The sequence below is a fragment of the Pseudopodoces humilis genome, chromosome 8 (assembly GCF_049639895.1).
Source record: "Pseudopodoces humilis isolate 2021_Gansu_Grassland_sample_001 chromosome 8, ASM4963989v1, whole genome shotgun sequence".
NCBI classification, from domain to species: Eukaryota; Metazoa; Chordata; class Aves; order Passeriformes; family Paridae; genus Pseudopodoces; species Pseudopodoces humilis.
The window spans coordinates 36,662,849-36,683,597 of record NC_142207.1 but is presented as its reverse complement, the minus strand read 5'-3'; the positions used below and the strand labels follow the sequence as shown (position 1 = coordinate 36,683,597).

Here is a 20,749-nt window from a genome sequence, read left to right as displayed (position 1 = left end):
TGTTCTGCTCCTGACCATACAGAACATGGAATCATTAAGGTTGGAAAAAACCCTTTAAAATCATCAAATCCAACTGTTCCCTCAGCACTGCCAATGCCAGCACTAAACCATGTCCAGAGGTGCCACATCCACACAACTTTTACATCCTTCCAAGGATGGTGGCTCCAGCACTGCCCCAGGCAGCTCTGCCAGGGCTGGACAACCCTTTGGGCACAATTTGAGGCCATTTCTCCTCATCCTGTTCCTTGGGTACAGAGCCTACCTGGCTGCATCCTCCTGCCAGGGAGTTGTGCAGAAGCAGAAGGTGCCCCCTGAGCCTCCTTTTCTCCAGGCTGAGCCCCTCCCAGCTTCTCCTCACTCCTTTTAACATCTCTTTCTAAGAGTATCACCAGGTTGCTGTTCTGTGTTAGAAGCAGAACACAGGTGTTTTGAATTTTTTGGTTCAGTTTTGGGCATCCTCCTTTTTAGCGCGTCTCAGTGGTTTTGGTCAGGGAGCAGTTGGCCTTCCCCTGCCTCCTGCCAAGGGATGACAGCACAGAGGGGATGTGTGGGCAGCAGGGAAGGAGGAATCACTGCCCAGCTGAAGGGAGGAAACAGATGATGAGGAAGAAAAGGGGAAGTAGGAACAGAAAAAGTCTTAGGACAGCAGAAACTCCACCAAAAAGCAGAAAGGAGCTTGTTTGAAGGGCCACGTTTTGGGCTTGAAGCTGGAGTTAAAAAGATGAAGGGGAAACATTTCTTAAACATTTTATTTTCTTTGTGCCCTTCTGACACCAGGGTATGGTTTTCTATCTCCTTCCTGTTACTTCCAGAAAAAGAAAAGGTCATTTTCTGTTGCAGCACTGATGCAAAGCTGATCTTTTGAAAAGATGGAAATAATGCTAATTCTAGGAATAAGCATCAGGAAAAATCACAGCTTTTCGTCTGTGTTTGATAGTGAAATAAAATATATGAAATATGTAATACACTTTAAATGTTAAATTAATACACTTTATATGTTAAAATACATATTTGAAATATACCTTTTATATCACAGAATCGCAGAATGGCTTGGGATGGAGGGCACCTTCAAGCACATCTAATTCCAGCTCTGTGTCATGGGCACAGACACCTTCCAGGAGCCCAGGATGCTCCAAGCTCTGTCCAACCTGAACTTGGTTTTGTCAGGTGTTCCTGAAATGAGATGTGAAATGAAATCTTTCCCAAAATATTAACACTGGCTCAGTGCTTCCAGTTGTCCTCCTGTGACTTCCAAAGCCAACTCGGTGCCCCAGCCTGAGCCACTTTGGAACAAGGAGGTGAACTTTGGGAAGCTGTGGTGTTCTGGAGCTGAATCCTATCAGTTCCTATCTGGTTAAATGTTATCAGCGCCCTCTGCTGATAAAAAAATAGGCTCCTACTTTTCCTTATTTCTGCTTTATTTTTATTAATTGGATCTGATGAGAAGATAATGACGACATCAGCTGAGGTCTGGTCCTGTCATGCCCAGGGCAGAGCCTCAAATACAGCGTTGCAAGAGGCTTTGATTCCATGTTTAGGTTCAGGTGATGTTTTTTTCCCAAAGAACAAATCTGTTTTGCTGCTGTGGGCGATTGCATATTTTAAGGAAGATTTTCTGGGAAGCTTTTAATGCTGAAATTAGCATCCCAGTTCTGGAATGTTGTAGGATCCCAGAATTGTTTGGGCTGAAATGGACCTTGAAGATCATCCAGTGCCACCCCCTGCCATGGATAGGGACACCTTCCACTCACTATCCCAGTTTGCTCTCAGGCCCATCCAACCTGGCCTGGAACACTTGTAGGCACAGGGTGGAAGAGTAACACAGTACTTCTGGGGGAAAAAAAGTTCCATTTCAAGATCTCTTAATAAGATTGTCACTTCAAATAGTATCACCTTTGTATACAGAGTCCATCACTATGATGGAGTATGATGGAGTAGCAAGAAAGAAGCTTCTCCTTTGTCTATTCTGGTGTAAGGTTTTTTTCAGCTCCTCTGGATAAGCACTAGAAACTGAAATTTCTGATTTTCAGCTTTCATGAAAAGAAGCTGTTGGAGAGAATTCCCAGGTATGATTGTTTGGAAAAATACAATTTTGATCAGCTTTGCAGTATGTTCCCACAACATCTCCAGGTGCCCTTCACGGCAGAGTTTGAGAAAGCAATTTACAATTAAGTTCAGTTTCTTGAAAATACATCATGTTTAATATTTCACATAAAATAACCCTAAAAAATATTTGGCATGTTTGTACTAAGCACCCACTTGTTTCCCTAAATATATTTTACATCAGAGCTCATGTGATGGTGTTTTTCGGTTTTTTTTGGTGCAACAACTGGGCTCAATATATGTGTGTAAGGAAAGCAAAAAGTGTTGGAGGTTTTCCCCCTGCCTTTTAGAATCAGTGTACTCGTAATTTTAAAATGTAAATTAGAGTGATGTCCACCCTGTTTCATGGTTTGTATTTAAACTCACTGCTTGGGTATTGGTCAATATGAGAGGAGCTGGCCTGAAGTTGCATCAGTGGGGAGGCTCATGCTGGATATTAGGGAAAATTTCCTCACAGAAAGGACTGTCAAGCATTGGAACCATCCCTGGAAGTGCTCAAAAACCACTGGATGTGGCACTTGAGGGTTAGGGGTGACTGTAGGTTGATGTTAACACTCGGTGATCTCAGAGGTGTGTTCCAACTTCCAGGACCCTCCTGTGCCTGTGTGACTCCCAGTCTGGTGTTTCCAAGTGACCTTTAATGGGTATTTTCCCCCTGTGGTTATGCAGATGCCATCACCTCCACCAACCCCCGTGTTATCGACGATGCCAGAGCCAGGAAGTTGTCCAATGACCTCAAGAGATGCACTTACTACGAGACCTGTGCCACCTACGGGCTCAACGTGGAGAGAGTCTTCCATGACGGTACAGCTGCCTTTTTCATCCAGCACATCACTCCATCCTCTAGCTGTTCTTTCTAAGCAGTGACCCATCTGGGATAGCTCAGATATTTGCCTGCTCAGTTAAAGAAAACGCTGATTTTTTTTAGGCATTTTTATTGTGTTTTCTAAGACAAGTCCTTATCTTGAACACATCACATGTGCATTGATGTGTTCTCCACCAGCACCTTTAGTCTTAAGCATCTTAAGCTATTTTTAGTCCTTATTTAATTTTCAGTTTTCTTTGGTCCTTGCTTTATTTTAGCAGAGTTTTCTTTGGTTTGGTTTTAGCGCTCGTGGAGAGGCTGAGGGGCTGTTTGTGCAGAGTAGCTGAAAATGCTGAGTTTGAGTAGCGTAGTGTTCCGTGTTCTCTCAAAACTGAGAGACGGGGGTTGGATCTTGGGAAGGAATTGTTTCCTGGGAGGGTGGGCAGGCCCTGGCACAGGGTGCCCAGAGAAGCTGTGGCTGTCCCTGGATCCCTGAAGTGTCCAAGGCCAGGCTGGACAGGGCAAGGAGCAGCCTGGGATAGTGGAAGGTGTCCCTGCCCATGTTGGACAGGGTGGGCAGGGTAAGCTTGAAGCTCCTTTCCAACCCAAACCATTCTGTGACTCTTTGAGAGTCTTATTTGGGGGTTTTGATCCTTGTGGGTCCCTTCCAGATTAGGATATTCTGATTTCATGATCCTGGAGTTGAATGAGATGGGATCTATGCCCCCTCTAGTGGAATTTCAGCCAAGTGTCCTGGGGCTTGCCTGGCTTCTCCTCTCACCAGGCTCCTCTTGTGGCTGAATGTGTCAGCTCCCCATCACATCAGTTTTCTCTGTCTAAAAACCTTCTTAATTAAGTTTTAATGCTTCTCAGAGCTCCTTAGTTCTGGAGGGTTTTTGTTGCCAGCTTCTCCTTACAAAGTCCTGCTCTGCCTGTGCTTATGTGAGGCAGTGTCACATCAGCACCTCACAACAGGGTGTGAAATGACACTTCAAATTGAAAAAAAAAAAAAAGCAAACAATTCAGATTTTTACATGGAACGAAAAGGTGATAGATTCTAATGTTTACACTGAAGAAAAAATTAAAACTGTTGTGATTTTAACATGGGGAGAAAAGAGGCAAAACATAAAATGTTTTACATGGAAAATACTGATGTGCCATGTGTTCTTTACCTATGCTGTTGGTCAGATTTCAGAGAAGAGCTTTTGAAGCTGCATCTTCTTGCTTTGCTCCCTGTTTTCACTCAAACTAGTTGCAAAAATTACTGTTTTGGCTGCCTAGATTTTCTATATTGATTAGGAGTTTCAAAGAGCCATTAGGGGGTTTTGTTAGCACATTTTTGAGTGCTGGCTATAGTTAGATTGTTAATTATATATTCCCAGTCCTAGTATTTGTGGCTCTGTCTACAGTCTCCTTCTTAGTTTTTTTTTCCCTTTCTCAGAGATTTTGAGAGAAGTCTCTTGGCACAAAGCTAGTGTGATAAACTTGTAAGCTTTCAGGAGGCTCATTTGTCTCTCTTTGGTCGTAAGAAAGAATTGACAGGGATCATGTGTTTTAAGAAATATCAGGGTGTTGTTTTACCCCCATGGCAGCCAACCAGCTCTTTAATATTTGCTAGCTAATAGGATTAGAAATGCTTCTGTATGGATGGGTTACACTTGCCAGACATGTCTGGGACCGAATCCAATTCCTGATAATTTTTGCTGTTTATTTCAGCAGGAAACAAAGCAACTTCTTAACCCCATTAAATGAGGGGGTGTGAATGAGCAGTGCAAGCTCTTAATAGGGAGCACTTGATTAAATATCTCTTGGTTTGTGCTGCTCTGGGGCATTCAGGTTCAGTGTAGCTTTAATGATTTTTAGTGGCTTCTTCAGAGGGTCCACATTAGTTGGGCAACCTGGGATAGTGGAAGGTGTCCCTGCCCTGGCAGGGGGGGTGGAACAAGATGAGCTTTAAGGTTCTTTCCAATCTAAACCATTCTGGGATTCTCTGATGTTGAAAAAAAGAAAAACAAACAAAAAAACTTTCCACCTGAGGGTGTTCCAGCCCACAGACCTTTCTTCCACACACAATTAGTGGGTTTTGACACCAGTTCCTGGTTTGGGCTGCGTTGTTTGCAAGCTTTTTTTAAAACCTGTTTTCTTGTTTCTGTGTTGTGCTTTGCTGTGATGTAGACCTGCCTTTTGGAGGAAGAAATTGGAAATGGCATTGAAGAGCCTTTTACTCTTTCATTGCACACACTTTAGAAATTAAATTTCTAATTTATCCCCTGCAAGCAGCTACTTGAACTTAGTGGTCATCTGTTACGATTCTTCTGTGATAACTCATTTCCCATTTTCTCCACAGCTGAGTGGTAAAATAATTTAACTTGAATGATTATTGTTATGAAAATGCTACTTTGTTCTCGAGTTAAATCCAAATATCTCATTTCCAGCACTTCATTACAGCTGATAAGCTCACTATTGATTGTAACAGAGATGGAATCATAGAATCACTTGGGTTGGAAAAGACCCTTAAGATCAAGTCCATTGGTTCCTATTTTGTAAGAGGAAAGCTGAGTAAAGGGCAAGCCAAAATCCTGCTTCACATTTGGCTATTTTAGAGGATGTTTTTTAACCTTCAGCCATGTCCCACTGAGGTTTAATCCTGTTGGGAATTAAAACCTGAATTTTGGGCTGAAATAAAAAAAAGTTGTTCCATGTTGCAAGGGTTTAGCTTAGAAATGTGCCCAATGGTGGAGGATAATAAATACTTTCTTACTTTTTGGTATTTTGAATAGTTGAACAAGGAAATTGCATTTTAAAAATTAGATAAATGCTAATAAGATCCATTTTGCTTCATGGTCCCAATTAAGAATTAGAGACCTTTCTTCCCCCCTGCTTATCAGAACAGATTCTATCAATGACATTGGAAATGATTATTTTAATACTTCTTGTCAGCACAGTATTGTAATGACTGTGTACTGCCCCAGGATGCCTTCTTAATGGTTTTAGCCTTCTTGAATTAGCTTGATGTACCATTAATGCATGAGAATTGCTTTTATTTCTGTTCACGGTGGATTTGTAACTACACATCTTGCCCTGCTTTACGTTCAGATTTTCCCTGACCCATTTAACTGTGGGCCATGTGAGTCTCTGACACCACAAAGGAGCAAATGTTCAAATACTTAGAGGATAAAATTTTACTATCACAGGGCGTGAAACAAAAGGGTTGGAGTCAAACTTGGTTTCAGAGTTGACTCTGCCTCTGTAGCCTTAGCAGTTCAACCAAGGGGGTTTTACCTCATCTGGATGGCTGTAACACTCAGATTTTGATCTAATAGTGCCCAGAATAAAAATAAACCTGTGTGTGTTGAGACAGGAGTTGCAGGTATGTGATGGCAGAGGCCACTGCTGCCTCACAATTTGCACTTTGCTCTGATGCTGTGCTGCTGCCAATATTTTTGGATGTTTTATTTGCAAACTCACTAGTATTTTATTAAGGAATGTGTCTGCGCTGTGTAAAAAATCTACCAGAGGTATTTTATTTCCAGATCCAAATAGTATTTCGCGTGTGGTGTTGAACAAAGGTGTCTAAAAGGAGAACTTCAAAGCACCATTTCTCTGTTAAGGGATGGGAGATGACAAATTAATCCTGGTGCAGCCGCATTGAGGGGAAGGGCTGTCACTTGCCATCAGCATTATCAAGTCAGCTTTTATGGATGTGTTTTCATTAGGAAATGTTAATCAGCCCAATGGGAAGTAAATAAAAGGGAAGTAAATCGGTCCCATCCCAACAGCTGTTTTGGGAAGATGCGACGTTCGCTCTGGCACTGGATGTGGCCTGAGGGATTCTCTGCTTGGGGAGCTGGGCTGGCCTGGTGGGGACCCCAGTGCTGGGCAGAATGAGGCAGAGGTTCCTTTGGCTCCGGGAATTCCTTGGAATTCCTTGGATTTCAGCTGAGGCCTCTGGGAATGTGGCATTTGCGGTCCTGAGCGTCTCTGTGTGCTCAGGCTGGTCACACATGGCCTAGATCAGCCTGCTGACCCTTTGGCAGGCCCGCATGCTTCAAACCCGCTGGGAAATCAATATTTCGGCTGGTTAGATGTTTGCATTTTCCTGGTTTGTTTATTTTTATTTTTTTTTTAAATGAGAAAGTGACGTGAGGGAGTCCATTTCTTTCCCTCGATGTTATGGCTTAGCAGCTCAAGCTGCGTTCATTTTAAGCCCCCGTTCATTTCAGCTTGAAGTTCATTTTAAGACGTTGATTTTTAATGTAAAATTAACGTTTTGGTCTTAATGCACATTGCGTTTCCCTGGGAATAACGGAGCTCGGCGGGAGCGGCCGCCAGGGGGCGCCGGAGCCGCGGCGTGAGGGGCCCGTGAGGGGCCCGTGATGGCGGCGGCCCCGCCGAGCCCCCCGGGGCTTTGTGTCACCGCACCGGGACATTGAAACGCCCCGGCCGCCAAAGTCGGCTGGAAAGAAAAAGATATAAACACACAAATCTGCTCACCCTCATCTTGTCAAGTGTTTGTGTTTTATTCTGAACTTACTTCAGCTTCGCCCTTGCTCATGCTTTGCCTTTACACTTACTTTACCCTTCCTGCCTGTAACTCTTATGGGCCATAAATAAATGAGAAGATTTAATTTGGGAACAAGAATTTCACACCACCATTTTTTAATTTTATTTTATATTATTTTATTTTATTTTTTGGCTGTTTTTGTTTGCACAGATGTTTCTTCTGGTTTGCAGGTAATCTCTCAGCCCCATTCCCATAGAGGACAAGTTCTGGTGTCATAAATCAGACTGCACATTGTTGTAGGATGGCCTAGTGTTACCTAGCAGGAAGAAATGAACCAATATCTGAAATTGATATAATTTTTATATATAGGTTTGAAATGAGCTGTGTGAATTGAGCAGTGCCTGGTGAAACAGGTCTGAAGAAGCCTTCCTTGGGCTTTGGGTTGGGCTGGAAAATGGATCCAAATCCTTGAATTTCTATTTTCTGACTGATTGCCAAATTTCACACTTTGCACATTACAGCTGAAGAGGTTTTTTTCTTGTTGTCCCCAAGAAGTTCTGAGGTCTCTGTGCAGTTCCCCTTGTGCTTCGTGCTGTCCAGTGTCACTGCTGTGCTGTTTGGTGGGCACAGATTTCACCTTTTTGCCAATTTTTGGTGAAAATTGCAGCAATTTTGCAGGCTTTGGGGACTTTGAGATTGGTGCTGCTCTATCAGGTTTTTCAACAGCACACCTGGATCCACAAATGTGTGAAGGAAAGAAAAGAAATCTTCCAGTGACTCGTCTGCATCCATTTTCTCATGCTTGGAATCAAATAATGGGATGAGGAGCTGTAGTATTTCCATCCATTCCAGGGTATGGAATTTAAGAAGTGCTGCAATGAGCAAAGAGGAATTGAATGATGTAATGCCAGTGAAAGTTCTAGGGAGGTTTTGGTTTTTGATTTCTGGTGTGTCATTCAGTAGGTGACTTGTAGAAAATCATAATCTCTTGCGGAACTTTTTGTGTGACTTTTAATTTTATAGCAGTTATTTTATGGCACTTCCTTTAAGTCTTAATATGAATTTTATGCAGTAAGACAGGTTATTTAAAACCTAGAGCAGAGCTGCTGGTTTTATGCAATACTTGACAGCTGTTATTTTTTTTTCTGCGAGTACAATAAAGGCAAGACCTACTTCAACGTAGACAAATTCTTCATTAAATGGCAACAAGAGCATGATAAATCTTAGCAAAATGCAAAAGAATTTGGGTTTTCAGTAGTGATGATTCAGAATTAGTCCAGTAAAGTCATATTGTGTAATGCAAACTCTAATTGAAATCCTGGGGCAGGAAACAAGGTGGTTGTTTGGGGGTAAATTGCCTTTTTTAAAGTTTCACAGTAGACATGAGAGTAAGAGGCAGAATCAGTTGGTGTTGTGCTTGGGAGATAAAGTGTTATAAACATATTTGTGGAGTGTCTGGCAAGTAAGTAGGAATTGTATTCCCTTAGAAACAGACGTGAAAAATTCTGGAAGAAGGAGGAAGTTTGAAAATTCCTTACTTTGCAATTCTCTGCTTTTCTCAGTAAAGACACCAGGAAAAGCATAATAGAAATAAGCTATAAATAAGTGTTGTCATGCTGCAGTTCCTGGCGGAGCTGGAGGCAGAAGCTGAAAAGAGCAGACAATTTCTGGGATTCTTTTTGAGCCAAGTGACCTGAACAGCAAACTGATGGCACAGCATGGCTGCTAGCAGGGTTCAGTCATGGGCTGTGCCCAAAGGGGAGGGTTTAAAAACAAATAAAATTAAATACTGCTTCGTGATACCTGTTAGAGCAACAATCCTTTTAAGCTGCAAAATGATGCTGCAGAGGAACTGACCACAAGGTTAGGTGAGGGCCAGGAAGGGCTTCAGCAGAGCATGACCTCCACAAAGTGCCAGTTTATATTTGCTTTGTTACAGCCAGAACCTTTCTCCCTCATGTCTGCTTTATTTCTAAGTGTTCTGTGTAAACTGTACCTCGTTTGCTGCATTTTGGGGGATGGTCTGCCTTGTCCAGTGTGTCTTTGTCTTTCTTCCTAATGCTGTGCTCTTTGTTACATTGCTGTGATTATGGTTTGATCATTTAATTTGACTTTTTCTTCTTAATTTTTAACTGACAAATCTTAAAGCCAATTCACCTCGTCTGTTGCTTTATGCCATGTTCTGTACAGCTTCTCCAGCAAGCCTTCACATAGAGACCAACATGAAATGTCTAAAGCTTGATTTTTTTATTAGGTGTCCTCAGTACATCTTCCCTTGGCCATTGGTTTTAACTGTCCTTTGTGGATTTCTTTGTGGGTTAAATTTGCTCACAAAATAATGGCTTTGCTGGCTTAATATTGATGAATGGAAGATTAAGAGCTAACCCACGAGATGCGTTGTCTGAAGACAGAAAGGGAAGTGAAAATGCCTTTTCTGTAACTTCATTCTGTTCTCTGTGTGTTTAGGAACATTTTTTAAAGAGGAGATCCCACTTTGCCCCGTATAATGAGGAGATGCTTTTGTCTGAGCTATCAAACGTTTAGAACTGGTGTAATAAACATAATCCTTTTGTAACCTTCTCTGTTGTGTAACAAACACATTTTCAACATCAAAGTTGATTATTAGCATAGCTGGTTCCTCAAAAGCCATTTCCGAAACGCAATGCAAATCGTTGCCTTTCAGCTAATCCGTATGCATATGCAAATCCCATTGAGATGTTTGCTTGGCCAGGATTAGCATCGTGTATTCAGCCTTTAAAAGCCTCCCTGGATTCCTGGGGGTGGTGCATGGTGGAGCAAGGCTCAGTGGTGGCATTCGCCTCAGAATTCCTGTGCCAGCAAACTTCCAGCACTGCTGCTGAGTTTGAGATATGATTTTTCCTTCCTCCTTCTCTATAAAGTAGAGAATCTTTAATTGTGTATAATGAATTTTGAAACGGAGGTTAGGTCTGATGAGGGTTGGTGCTGCACAAGGAAACATGTGCCTGCCAAAGCTGGAACTTCTGTCTCTTCCTCTAGAAGAAAAGCATTTGCACCCATAGTGTTGTGTGATTTTTTGTCAAATGTCAGTGCAAAGTGAATTTTATCTATAAGCACCTCCTTTCATTTAAGTGTGTGTTACTGGCCAGTCTTAAACATCAAGGCTGTTGTTCTCTGCATCAAACTCTTTCTTTTCTTTAGTTACTGGAGTGTTGTGTGAGCCAGAAGCAGCAAGGTCAGGTCCTGCCTGCTGCGGGATCTGGTCAATATTTTGAGGAAAAGAGAGAATCCAGCACAACACGGTATTGTACAACTCGGGAGATGAGAATGGAGAACACTGAGCTACTTTTTGAACAGCCTCTCTTTGCATGTTTTGGTTCTTTCTTTAGTTTGGTCTTTCCAGGGGCACCAGTCTGGCATCCATGTGGACTTTTTTCCACAATGCGTGCTGGGTTTTGGTTAGGAAGTAAGCTAAAATCAGGAATGAAAATTAGTTGGCAGGTGGATGGGACTACATGGGCTGCCTCAGTTCTGAAAATTATCCCAAATATTAAATGTGAGCACAGGGGCTCAACAGGTTTTATTTAGGGATTGGGAAAACTGGGAGACTCTTTCACTTCTAGATGTGGCACCTGGGGATGTGGTTAATGGTGGCCTGGGCAGTGCTGGGGTAATGCTTGGACTTGGTGAGTTTAGAGAGCTTTTCCAGCCTAAATGGTCTTGTGATTCCTGTGTGATTCTCCGCATGTGACTTCACTTCATTATCTGCTGAGAATTGGTCACAGTTTGCTGTTGTTTGGTTTTCTTTGATTTTTTTTTTTTTTTTTTTTTGGCTGCTTGTAGCTCTGGACTGAAAGTTTTATGCAACTTTCAAAACTAAATTTTGGAATAAATTCTAACTCTGATAGAAGACATTTTTTGGAACGTATTTGTCATGTGTGACAAGTGCATTCCCTCAGCAGCCTCTGTGGAGTGCTGGCTTATCACCTTTACTTGAAAAATTATTATAAAGCTGGTACATGACTAAAAATGGAGTAGTTTTGTTTAATAAATGCGTGGATGTGTGTTCCTTTTAGTTTCAGTGCAAGATCCTGCTGTGTCAGGTAACTTCAGCACTGTCTCACCTTTGAAGAGGCTGAAGGTGGCTTTCAGAGCCACAGAACCAACTTTAAATTAAGGCAGAGGTTTGTTTTTCTTCAAGCTCTATCTGCACTTAATGAAGGAACATTATTGGCAGATGCTGAAGAAATATTTTTTTCCATAGAAAATTGGATTTGGAGCATAAAACTTCTTAATGTTAATAAAGACAGGTCATTACTGGTCTCAAGTCAGATATGCAAACTCCAGGAGATGGAGTGCTGCTGGTGGCACTTCTGCTGCTGCTACTTTTGTGTGAAAAAAGCCCTCGTGAGGAGTAAATCAGCGGGAGTTGAGCGCACGTACAGTCGCCGCACTCCCATCATTTATGCCCCTCCTGATGCCTGATGCACTCGCTTGTGTCTTAGGCCTGGTAATTTACAGTCTCCCAGAAAGGTATGTTTAGATTTAAGCTGTGCAATAGTGTAACTAATGAGAAATAGAGGGGAATTTATAGCACTTGGTGATTGATTGGCCAAGTACCTCGACATTAATTGAAATCTGAGGACTCCCAGCTGTCTTTCAGTTTAAAAAAAAAATTAAAAGAAAAAAAAAAAGTGCTTTTAGGCAAGTGAAACTATTGCTTTGTAGCATGTATGGAGAACATGGTTGGGGTGAAAAGGTGGGATTCTCTCAAGTATCTAAAGAATGAAAGGGTTATTTTCTAATCACCTGCAGACACTACACTGGCTGATCTGCACCCCTGGCAGTGTCACTCAGCTTCTGCTTTTACAATCCCAGTGTGACTTCAGTTGTCTTTCCCTGGGATTTTGGACCCAGTTCCATCAGGCAGCTTGGCTGTAGAGCTTCCCCTGTTAAGTAGAGGCACTCAGGCCTAACTGTTGTGTGACAAATTATCTGGATAAATACTCAGTGTTAGTCTCTCGCTTAATAACGCTGTTTAACCGGTCATTTCCACAGAGAACACACAGCTTTCTCCTCTGCTGTCATCCTCTAAATGCACCATTTTGCTGGAGCTTAGTCTTGTGAAAATGTCTACATTTTCCCATTAAGTGCTTAAAAAGTAATAAAACTAAAGCCATTAGCCTTCACTCGTCAGATCTGTATCAAGAGAAATATTCTTGGGCGCCATAAATCTGATCAAGTGTTCGACATTTATATCATTCGACTTCATTCTCTGGAAACGGACCTTTGAAGGTAAATTGCATTAAGTAGGGCAGTTTAAATTTTTAATACAATCTTATTGTAACTGTTAGCAAATGATTAAAGTGCAAAGGGGGGGCTTATGTGTTTTGGGAGATTTATGTGAAATGCTCTATGATGCTTCTGCTCTGGCAGGGAACTGCTTTTGTGACAGCTGGATGTGCATAAACCCACAAACCCAAAGGATTTTTAGCCTTTAGTGGCGGAGGAGATAACTTCCTATCTTCTGCTGGATTTGTGGAGGGTGTTTTGGGAGCAGGATTTATTCCACCTGCACTGAAGCAGTGATGTTGGTAACACAAAGCTTTACTCCTTTTTCCAGCAGGCCTCTGTGTGCCTGAGAGGTGGATTTTGATGGCTCAGTGGGAAATGAGCTCATGGGCTGAGGTGATGTATTTAATCTTATTTAGGACCTTGGTGGTTTGTTTGGAGGAAGGTTTTTCTCTTAAGTGTAAGAACATTCTCTAGGTTGAGTTTGGTGAACAGCATAGATAAGTTGTGCTTCAGAAGCAGTGGTGTGTTTATGCACCTTTTTTTGGTGTTGCTGTAGTAAACCTGGTTGCTCTTTTCTGAGGAGAATACTCAAGTCTTGAAGAATAATATCTGTGAATATTTAATGTGAAAAAAGTGGTATCTGTTCAAATATTAGGTGACTATCACTTTTTTCTTGGCTATCCCAGAAGTCGTGGTCCTTGTTTAGAACCAGCTGTGCCCTGTCTGGATGCAGCTGTGTGATCCCACAATGTGGTTGCACCTCTGACTTGAGACTTGGAGTTGTCAGGTAACAATTTTGTGTCATTTTGGCAGTTGAAAAAAGAAAATAATTGATTATTCTGTGTTTTTAGTGAGATTTTCTTTAAGTTGAGTTAGTAGAAATGTCTGGATGAGGCATGAGTTAAGTTGAATTTGATTTAGTAAATGTGATTAGTTTATTTCTTTCTAGAGGGTTGGTTGCATCTGAGATGCACTGACATAACCAGCAAATTTCTATCACTTTGTGTCCTTTTCTGTGCTCTATTAGTGAGCTCACTGCATGTGCATGGATCTTCAGAAAGCAGAAATGTTCTCTATGAAAGCAGTCACTTGGTAGTGTGTGCCCCAAAATGGGCTTTCCATGAAGCTGCTTCAAAATGGAAAGAGGAAATTATTCACCAAGGTGGTAAAATCCTGAAGCATCTTGTATTTTCCTGTTACTTAAATCTATGTTTTGATGTGATTAAAAAATGATTTTATCTTTTGGGATAGAATTAAATACATACAATGATGTTATCCATAAGAATGTTAAAGGGTAATTAACAACTCAGTTCCTTCCTTTATGGACATTTTACAGAACACATCAATTTGACAACATTCTCTTTGAATCTTTTCAAGTTAACTTTTTTCCTTGTTTCAACACTTTTTAACCTTTTGAAATTTAAAATCATAACTCTGTGTGGGATGTAACAGGATTTCTGACTTAATTTTGCCCTTGTGGGAAGGTCAGCAGAGCTCCATGAGTACTGGTGAGGTAAATTCTGGTTACAGAACATTTAAAGCAGTGAAGAAAACACAGGTTGATTTTTTAGATTGCTTCAGATGCCAGATTGTTTCCAGTGGATTTATTGGCATATTTGCTTACCTAGCCTTGGAAGGCAGTGATTTGCATGGAAGTTGGGAACATGTGATGTGCAGTGTTAATTAGAGTTACCTGTGGAGGGGGGGGAAAAAAAAAGTTGTCATTGATGGAAGATATTTAATACCAAGACTGATTTACAGCTCTATTTTCATATCTTGTAAGACAAGGTTTAAGAAGCAAAGATTTGTTAACCAGGCACTTCATCCTCTAAAACTTCCTAATGCTTTTGGTGCCTTGCACTACAGATTTATATCTTTTTGATCAATTTGACTTTTCTTTTTTGGTCATTGAGGTTTCTCCCAGCAAGTTCCACTACAGGCTGTCTGAAAGGGCTTTGTGCTCAGTGCAGAGCAGGAACTCCTCTCCCCTGGTGTGACTTTACAGTGGCACTGCTTCTTCAGGGTAAAGTAACTTCAGACATTTCTGGCTGTAAGTGGCCAGGAATTAGCTGGATAAATTGCCAATTCCAAACTCCAGCATTAGAATTGTCCAGCACTCGTTTCTCTGTTATACCTGACACGTGGGATGTCATGCTCTCCTTTTAAACAGAGAAATATAAAGGTTGTTTAGCCTAGAAAATGGATTGAATTTAAAATAACAGGCACAATGGCCTTAATAGTGGCTACTTACGTTAATGTTTCCCATTTGGAAGCATTTCTGGTTAGGGCTTGCTCTGGTAGTTATTACTGCCTCTTCTGCAAAATGTAATTGTGGAATAAATTTACTTTTATTGAACCCTTACTTATCCTGTAAACATGGAATATTAAGCTAAAAGGCATCTGCTGTAAAAATGTAAGCTGCTATATATCTCAACAACTTCTACTTGTGTTTCTTAAGGTAAAAGCAAATACTTGCTCACACAAAACTCCCAATTTTGCATTGTTTTTTTCCCCCAAGTAGTTAAAACAGGTATTTATTTAAACAAATGCTTGTCCCAGCTGATGTTTTTCACTCAGCCATCAGCATTCCAACTTCAACTGAAATCAATTTTCTGTCTGTCCATCAGTGAGGGAAAATTTCCTGTATTCCCATCTTTTGCACAAGTGGCAGGTTTTAACTGAACCTGCTGTTTACTCGTTCTTGGACGTGCAGAGGAGATGAATGGTCTTACACAGGTTTTTATGAGAAACCAGTTTTGATTTAAATTAGTGGTAATTGGAGAAGAGTGTTTGCAGCTCCTAAAGTATGCAACACCCGTGAACTGTGATCACTGAGAAGAGAAATGGCACCAGATGTTACGGATCTTGTATGCCTGGAGTCATCCCTTTTAATATCCCAAGCTTTCCTTGGTGGAAGCAAAGAGCAGAGGAATGACTGTATTCCCTTCCTTTTGGGAATGAAAAGTGATCAGACTGCTGATACCTTTGTGTGTTTTCCAGGACCCACCTGAGGAGCAGGGAGAGATCAGGTCTCAGCCTAGATGAGGTTTCCCTCAGCTCATCTCTTGGAGCTGCTACAGAGTATTGTCAGTTTTCTGATGTGGAGCTGGATGAGTCTCCCACCTTGTGCCTTGAACTTCTCCTGGGGGATATTTTCCCCTCAGGTCTCTGCCTTTCTCATCCTTGTCCTTGGATGGATCTGCACTGGTGAGGTCGAGCTGATGTGTGAGCAGTGCTTTGAACCAGGGCAAGACAGCTGTGTCAGCACAGCTCTTGTGGTGCCAGCGTTCCTAACAGGGGTGAGCTCCCAAACGGAGCACCAAGAGGGGTCTGTTCTGGAGGCACAGCTCTGCTCCTCCCACGAGGGAATTCAGTCCTCTGCTCCTCACCCCCGAGAGCCGAACGCGAGGGCTTTGCTTGGGAACGATGAGCGCGCGCTCCCTTTTTTCTGTTGGAAAACGTGGTGGATTGCACGGAAATCCCGAGAGCTGGGACGTGGAAACATCCATGTGCAGCTCCAAGCTCTCCTGCTCAGGGCTCCCTGAAATCCAGGCCAGGGAGGGAGCGGGAGGTGCTGAGGAATGACTGGGTTTTGACTAACAAAAAGTAGCATTTGAGATGAAAGTGGCAGGGGGTGGGAAGGTTAATTTTGTTGTGGTGCGCTAGGTCAGGCATGGAAGAAGAGGCATTCAAGCCAAGAGCTTTCCCTCCCAACTCGGAGCAGAAATTTCACATGCTTCTAATTATCAATGCCTTCAAGCAGAATACAACTCCCAGTCATTCTGGCTCGTGGAATTAAATTTAAATGTATAAAAAATAAGTGTCAGTTCCCCTAGAAGACCAAATATATGCTAAGTATCAGTTCTCCTTCTTTACAACTCTTAAGTATCCATGGCATATCCCTGTTTATTTGCAGAAGACTTCTTGACTTTGCACATAAATTTTGTTTAGTTTTTCATACTACTGATTACAATAAAATCTGTCACAAATTGATGGATTGAATATTTAAAAGTACAGACAAATTGATTTTTAGAAGTAGTCGAAATGCTTCTCTCTCTGAATTGTTTTTGATATCTGCCATAGATTTAAGTTGTATTCATCTGTTTTAGAGATATGTTTTAGAGAGTATTAAATTCAACTGTTGTGTTCAGAAGCAGCACTGGAATGAGACAGAACCTGAAGGCTTGGGGAAAAAAAATAATTCTGCTTTCTCAGATTTTTTATTCACTTTATAGGACATCATTGTTCTGATGGAGTGAGGAGCTTTTGGAATTTTTTTTGGAGTAAGGAATTTGAGGTGAAGAATGGTCTATTTTGACCCCACCTGTGTCCAGTTTGGGGCCCCCGGTATAATGATGTGGAGATGCTCCAAGGGTGGAGCCCCTCTGCTCTGGAGCCAGGCTGGGGGAGCTGGGGGTGCTCACCTGAAGAAGGCTCCAGGGAGAGCTCAGAGCCCCTTCCAGGGCCTAAAGGGGTTCCTGGGGAGGGACTTGGGACAAGGGATGGAGGAACAGAATTTAGGGAATGGCTTCCCACTGCCAGAGGGCAGAGGGATGGGATATTGGGAAGGAATTGTTCCCTGTGAGGGTGGGGAGGCCCTGGCACAGGGTGCCCAGAGCAGCTGGGGCTGCCCCTGGATCCCTGGAAGTGTCCAAGGCTTGGAGCACCCTGGTGCTTTGCTCATGTTCAGGTCGTGTGTTTGAGTTGCCACGTTCAGACTGCCTTGGGTTTCTTTCCTTGTTCCTTCCCCTTCCTTGCCCAGACTGTGCTGTGTGTGTCAATGTGATACCAACACCTCACACTGAAGAGGTAAATGTTTTCCTTGGTTAATTATCTCTCCCATGTGAGAGCCTGAGCTTTTGCAGACGAGGTAGTTTTCATTCATGTGTGGTTTTTGTTCAGTTTTGGTCTTAATTTAGGTCTTTACCACATATGATGAAGAGAAATCCATGTGCGTGTGTTAAAATCTGACCTTTGGTTTGCTCTCTTCACTCGCTAATGTATTTTAAAATATTTTAATATATGGCTTCCCAGGCCCCAGATCAATAACCCAATGGGTCTGAAATGACAGAGTGCTACGATATTCCCCTTTAATTTAAACATGATTAGCTGATGAAGGTTATGATCAATATGCTAGGATAAGATAAATTAATTGATATCATCCTTTCAGGATGATAAGAGGCCTATTGGAGGTGGGATGTAACTAATGAAGCTGCTTCTTCATATATATGAGCCATTCTTCATACAATGTATTCTCGCTAAATCATGGTTATGCCATCATTCATTTACATGAAAAACATAAGCCACAGACCAGTTTGTTATTAAAATTGCATTCATTTGAGAAGAAACCATGCTTACACTGTCCCTGCCTGTGCTGTAATGTAGTGAGGGAAAATGATCTTGGAATTTACATGATTATCTTCTTGTGTTTTCTGAACGAGACACACTGGGTTCTGTTGGCTTAATCCCAGTTAGTTTATGGGGGACTTTTTAAGGAGATGCCAAAAATTGTCACTGGTTTTGGTGGAGGTGTTGCAAGTGACTGCAGACTCCTTGGCACAAGTTTCATGAAGTAAACTGCATGCAAGTAAGCTAGATTTAGTTAGTGGCATTTTTGATTAGCCACTACACAAGTACCTGTTTCCAAATACTGAAATTTTTATTAGTTTTAAATTTGTGACTCAAAAGGTTGCAAGAAATTTTATTTTTACGTATTTATGGCATAAAAAGAGCTCTTTCCAAAGGCTTTAGCTGAATTACCAGCATGAACTCAAGTTCCAGTCTGTGATGGGATGAATTTCTGAAATAGTTTGACTTATTTAAATGGAAAAACTGTAGGAGAGATTTGGAAGTTGCTGCATTTCACATCAGTTCTGTTTGATCTTTTTCTTATTATGAGTCTGCCAGGCTGTGTATAGAGATGTTAATGGCTCTTATCCCTGTATCCATTAGATAAATGCTGCTTTTCCTTCCATGCTGAAGAAAATGTCTTAATAAATTGTAAAACAAATGATGCATTGTCCAGCTGTGTTGCTGCTGCTAAGGAATAAAAGCTAAAATTAGAAATAATGATTCTTTCCATAAAGAATTTTACTGGGATGTGTGGTACCACAGTGCAGGTCGATGTCAGGGAGCCTTTATCAGTACTAATCCAGTTATCTTTGGTTTGGGCTCCAAAGTGGATTGCCCTGGTGCAATGGCTGGTAAAAAAGGGAAATCCATCTAATTCCTTGGCAGCAGAGACCAGGTACCTTCTGTCTGCCAGGAGAATATCCCAAAGAAGAACAGAAAATGTTTGCTGCTGTGAGCTTTGCTAGTGTGGTGTTATATGCACAGAGGGGTCTTGGTACAGAATTCCTGGTATTGCTTTTTGTAATTTTTTCCCCCAAGTCCTCTGGTGCTCACCTGGTGGAGTGAGACTTCTGGAGTCACATCCTCCATGTGGAGAACCTAGCTGGGGTCTGCCATGGAGCATCATGGAAAAACCAGCACTCTTTGTATTCCCTGTAATTGTAATACACTCAATTTTTGGAGCAGGCTTTGGTGGTGGAACCCCATCTCCCCGTTTGTGTGTTGTTCATTGTGTGTTTTCCCGTCGTGCCCTGCTCTCCACGCGTGCTCTGCCTCACCTGCCTGGATGTTTTGTTTCCCTTCAGTTGCCCAGAAGATCGTTTCCACCAAGAAGAAACAGCAGCTCTCAATTGGACCCTGCAAATCTCTACCCAACTCTCCGAGCCACTCCTCCGTGTGTTCTGCCCAGGTTTCTGCCGTACATATCAGCCAGGTACAGATAAAATAAATGCTTGGAAAAGGAATTGATGAGCTGCTTTTCATCTCTGATGTGTTTTGTGCCATTTCAAGTGCTCTTTTTGCTGATCAAGAGGTAGTTGCTGTTTTTTTAATGCTGTCAGTGATCTGTAGTTTGAAGTGATATTTGAATTTTTTTTTAGACTGGCTTTAGTTCAAGAAACAAAGTAGCAAAGCAGAATAATTTGGCTTTAGAGCCTGCTTGGGTTGATAAGCCTGCCTTGATCATTCTCATTGATACCCAGCAGCCTGCAGCTCTGAGTAGGCCAATCATTGCAGTCACAGGATTTGCTGTGCTGTGGTTTAACATCCCCTCACTGTGTTCTTGCTGGTTACTGTCACTCAGCTGTGCTGAGCTGGTGTATCCCAGCTTGGTTAGAGTGCTGGAATTTTACACTTGATGGTATTTTAAGAAATACATGGTTAATACCAAAATTTTCTGACTTGTACAACTTTTACCCACATGTGTTGCATGCTCCCCTGCGTTTCCCTGGCGATGCCCTTCCTCAGTGTCTTTGTTTTCTAGTGTCAACTGGTAATCTCTGAGCATGTCCCCATTTGGGATGTAAACATAAACATTGTGACGTTTGGGCTATAAACTGAATGATGTCAGACACCCACAGCCATTCTGGTGTGGTTTTCAGTCCAAACACAATAATAAGCAGCTTATTTTGCAGTCCTGAGCCACACATGTGAGGATTTGTTCTGACTACGGACCTTTATCCCACACAGTTCCTGCTTTTTGGCAGAAGGGAGTTTTTCCCACTGAGTTATAACCCTAAAGATGCAATTGCCAGTTCAGTCTTAAAAGTTCTCTGCTGGGAGTTACTTTGCTTCTAGCTGAGTCCTGATATGACCTTAGACTGTGACTGTGGTTTTTGCTGATGAGCCCAAAGAGAATGCTGGGGTTGAGACCCTGCTTTCTAAAGCAGGTGCTGAGTGAGGTTTGCTGCTCTTCAGAAGAACCCTGGTGCCTTCTGGTGAGGTTACAGCTTCTCACATGGGAGAGGTTCTTCCCTCTCCAGGTTTCCTCAGCTGCTCTGCCTGAGCAGTTCATGGCCACAGGCCCTTGGAGCTCGCCCTCTCTGAGGGCATTTAATGAACCTTTTTTTGATGAAGGACATCAAATATCTGGGTGCTCACTGATTTCCTACCCAAGTCTAGTTGGAAGGTCAACAGCAAACACCAAATTCTAGACCAGTACTATCACCTATGCAGCAAACTTCTTGCCAGTGATAAGAAGTGTTTGGGAAAAT

General features: G+C 42.1%; 1 protein-coding gene across 8 annotated transcripts in view; it reads left to right on the top strand.

Moving 5' to 3' along the window:
• AGAP1 (ArfGAP with GTPase domain, ankyrin repeat and PH domain 1) overlaps positions 1–20,749 on the top strand; it is a 308,125-nt gene that overhangs the window by 119,163 nt on the left and 168,213 nt on the right. For all 8 annotated transcript variants that reach the window (XM_014261324.2, XM_005532757.3, XM_005532756.3 and 5 more), the window contains exons 6-7: positions 2,773–2,907; positions 19,343–19,470. In XM_014261324.2, coding sequence (XP_014116799.1) covers positions 2,773–2,907; positions 19,343–19,470 — 263 coding nt within the window. The remainder of the gene's footprint in view (positions 1–2,772; positions 2,908–19,342; positions 19,471–20,749) is intronic.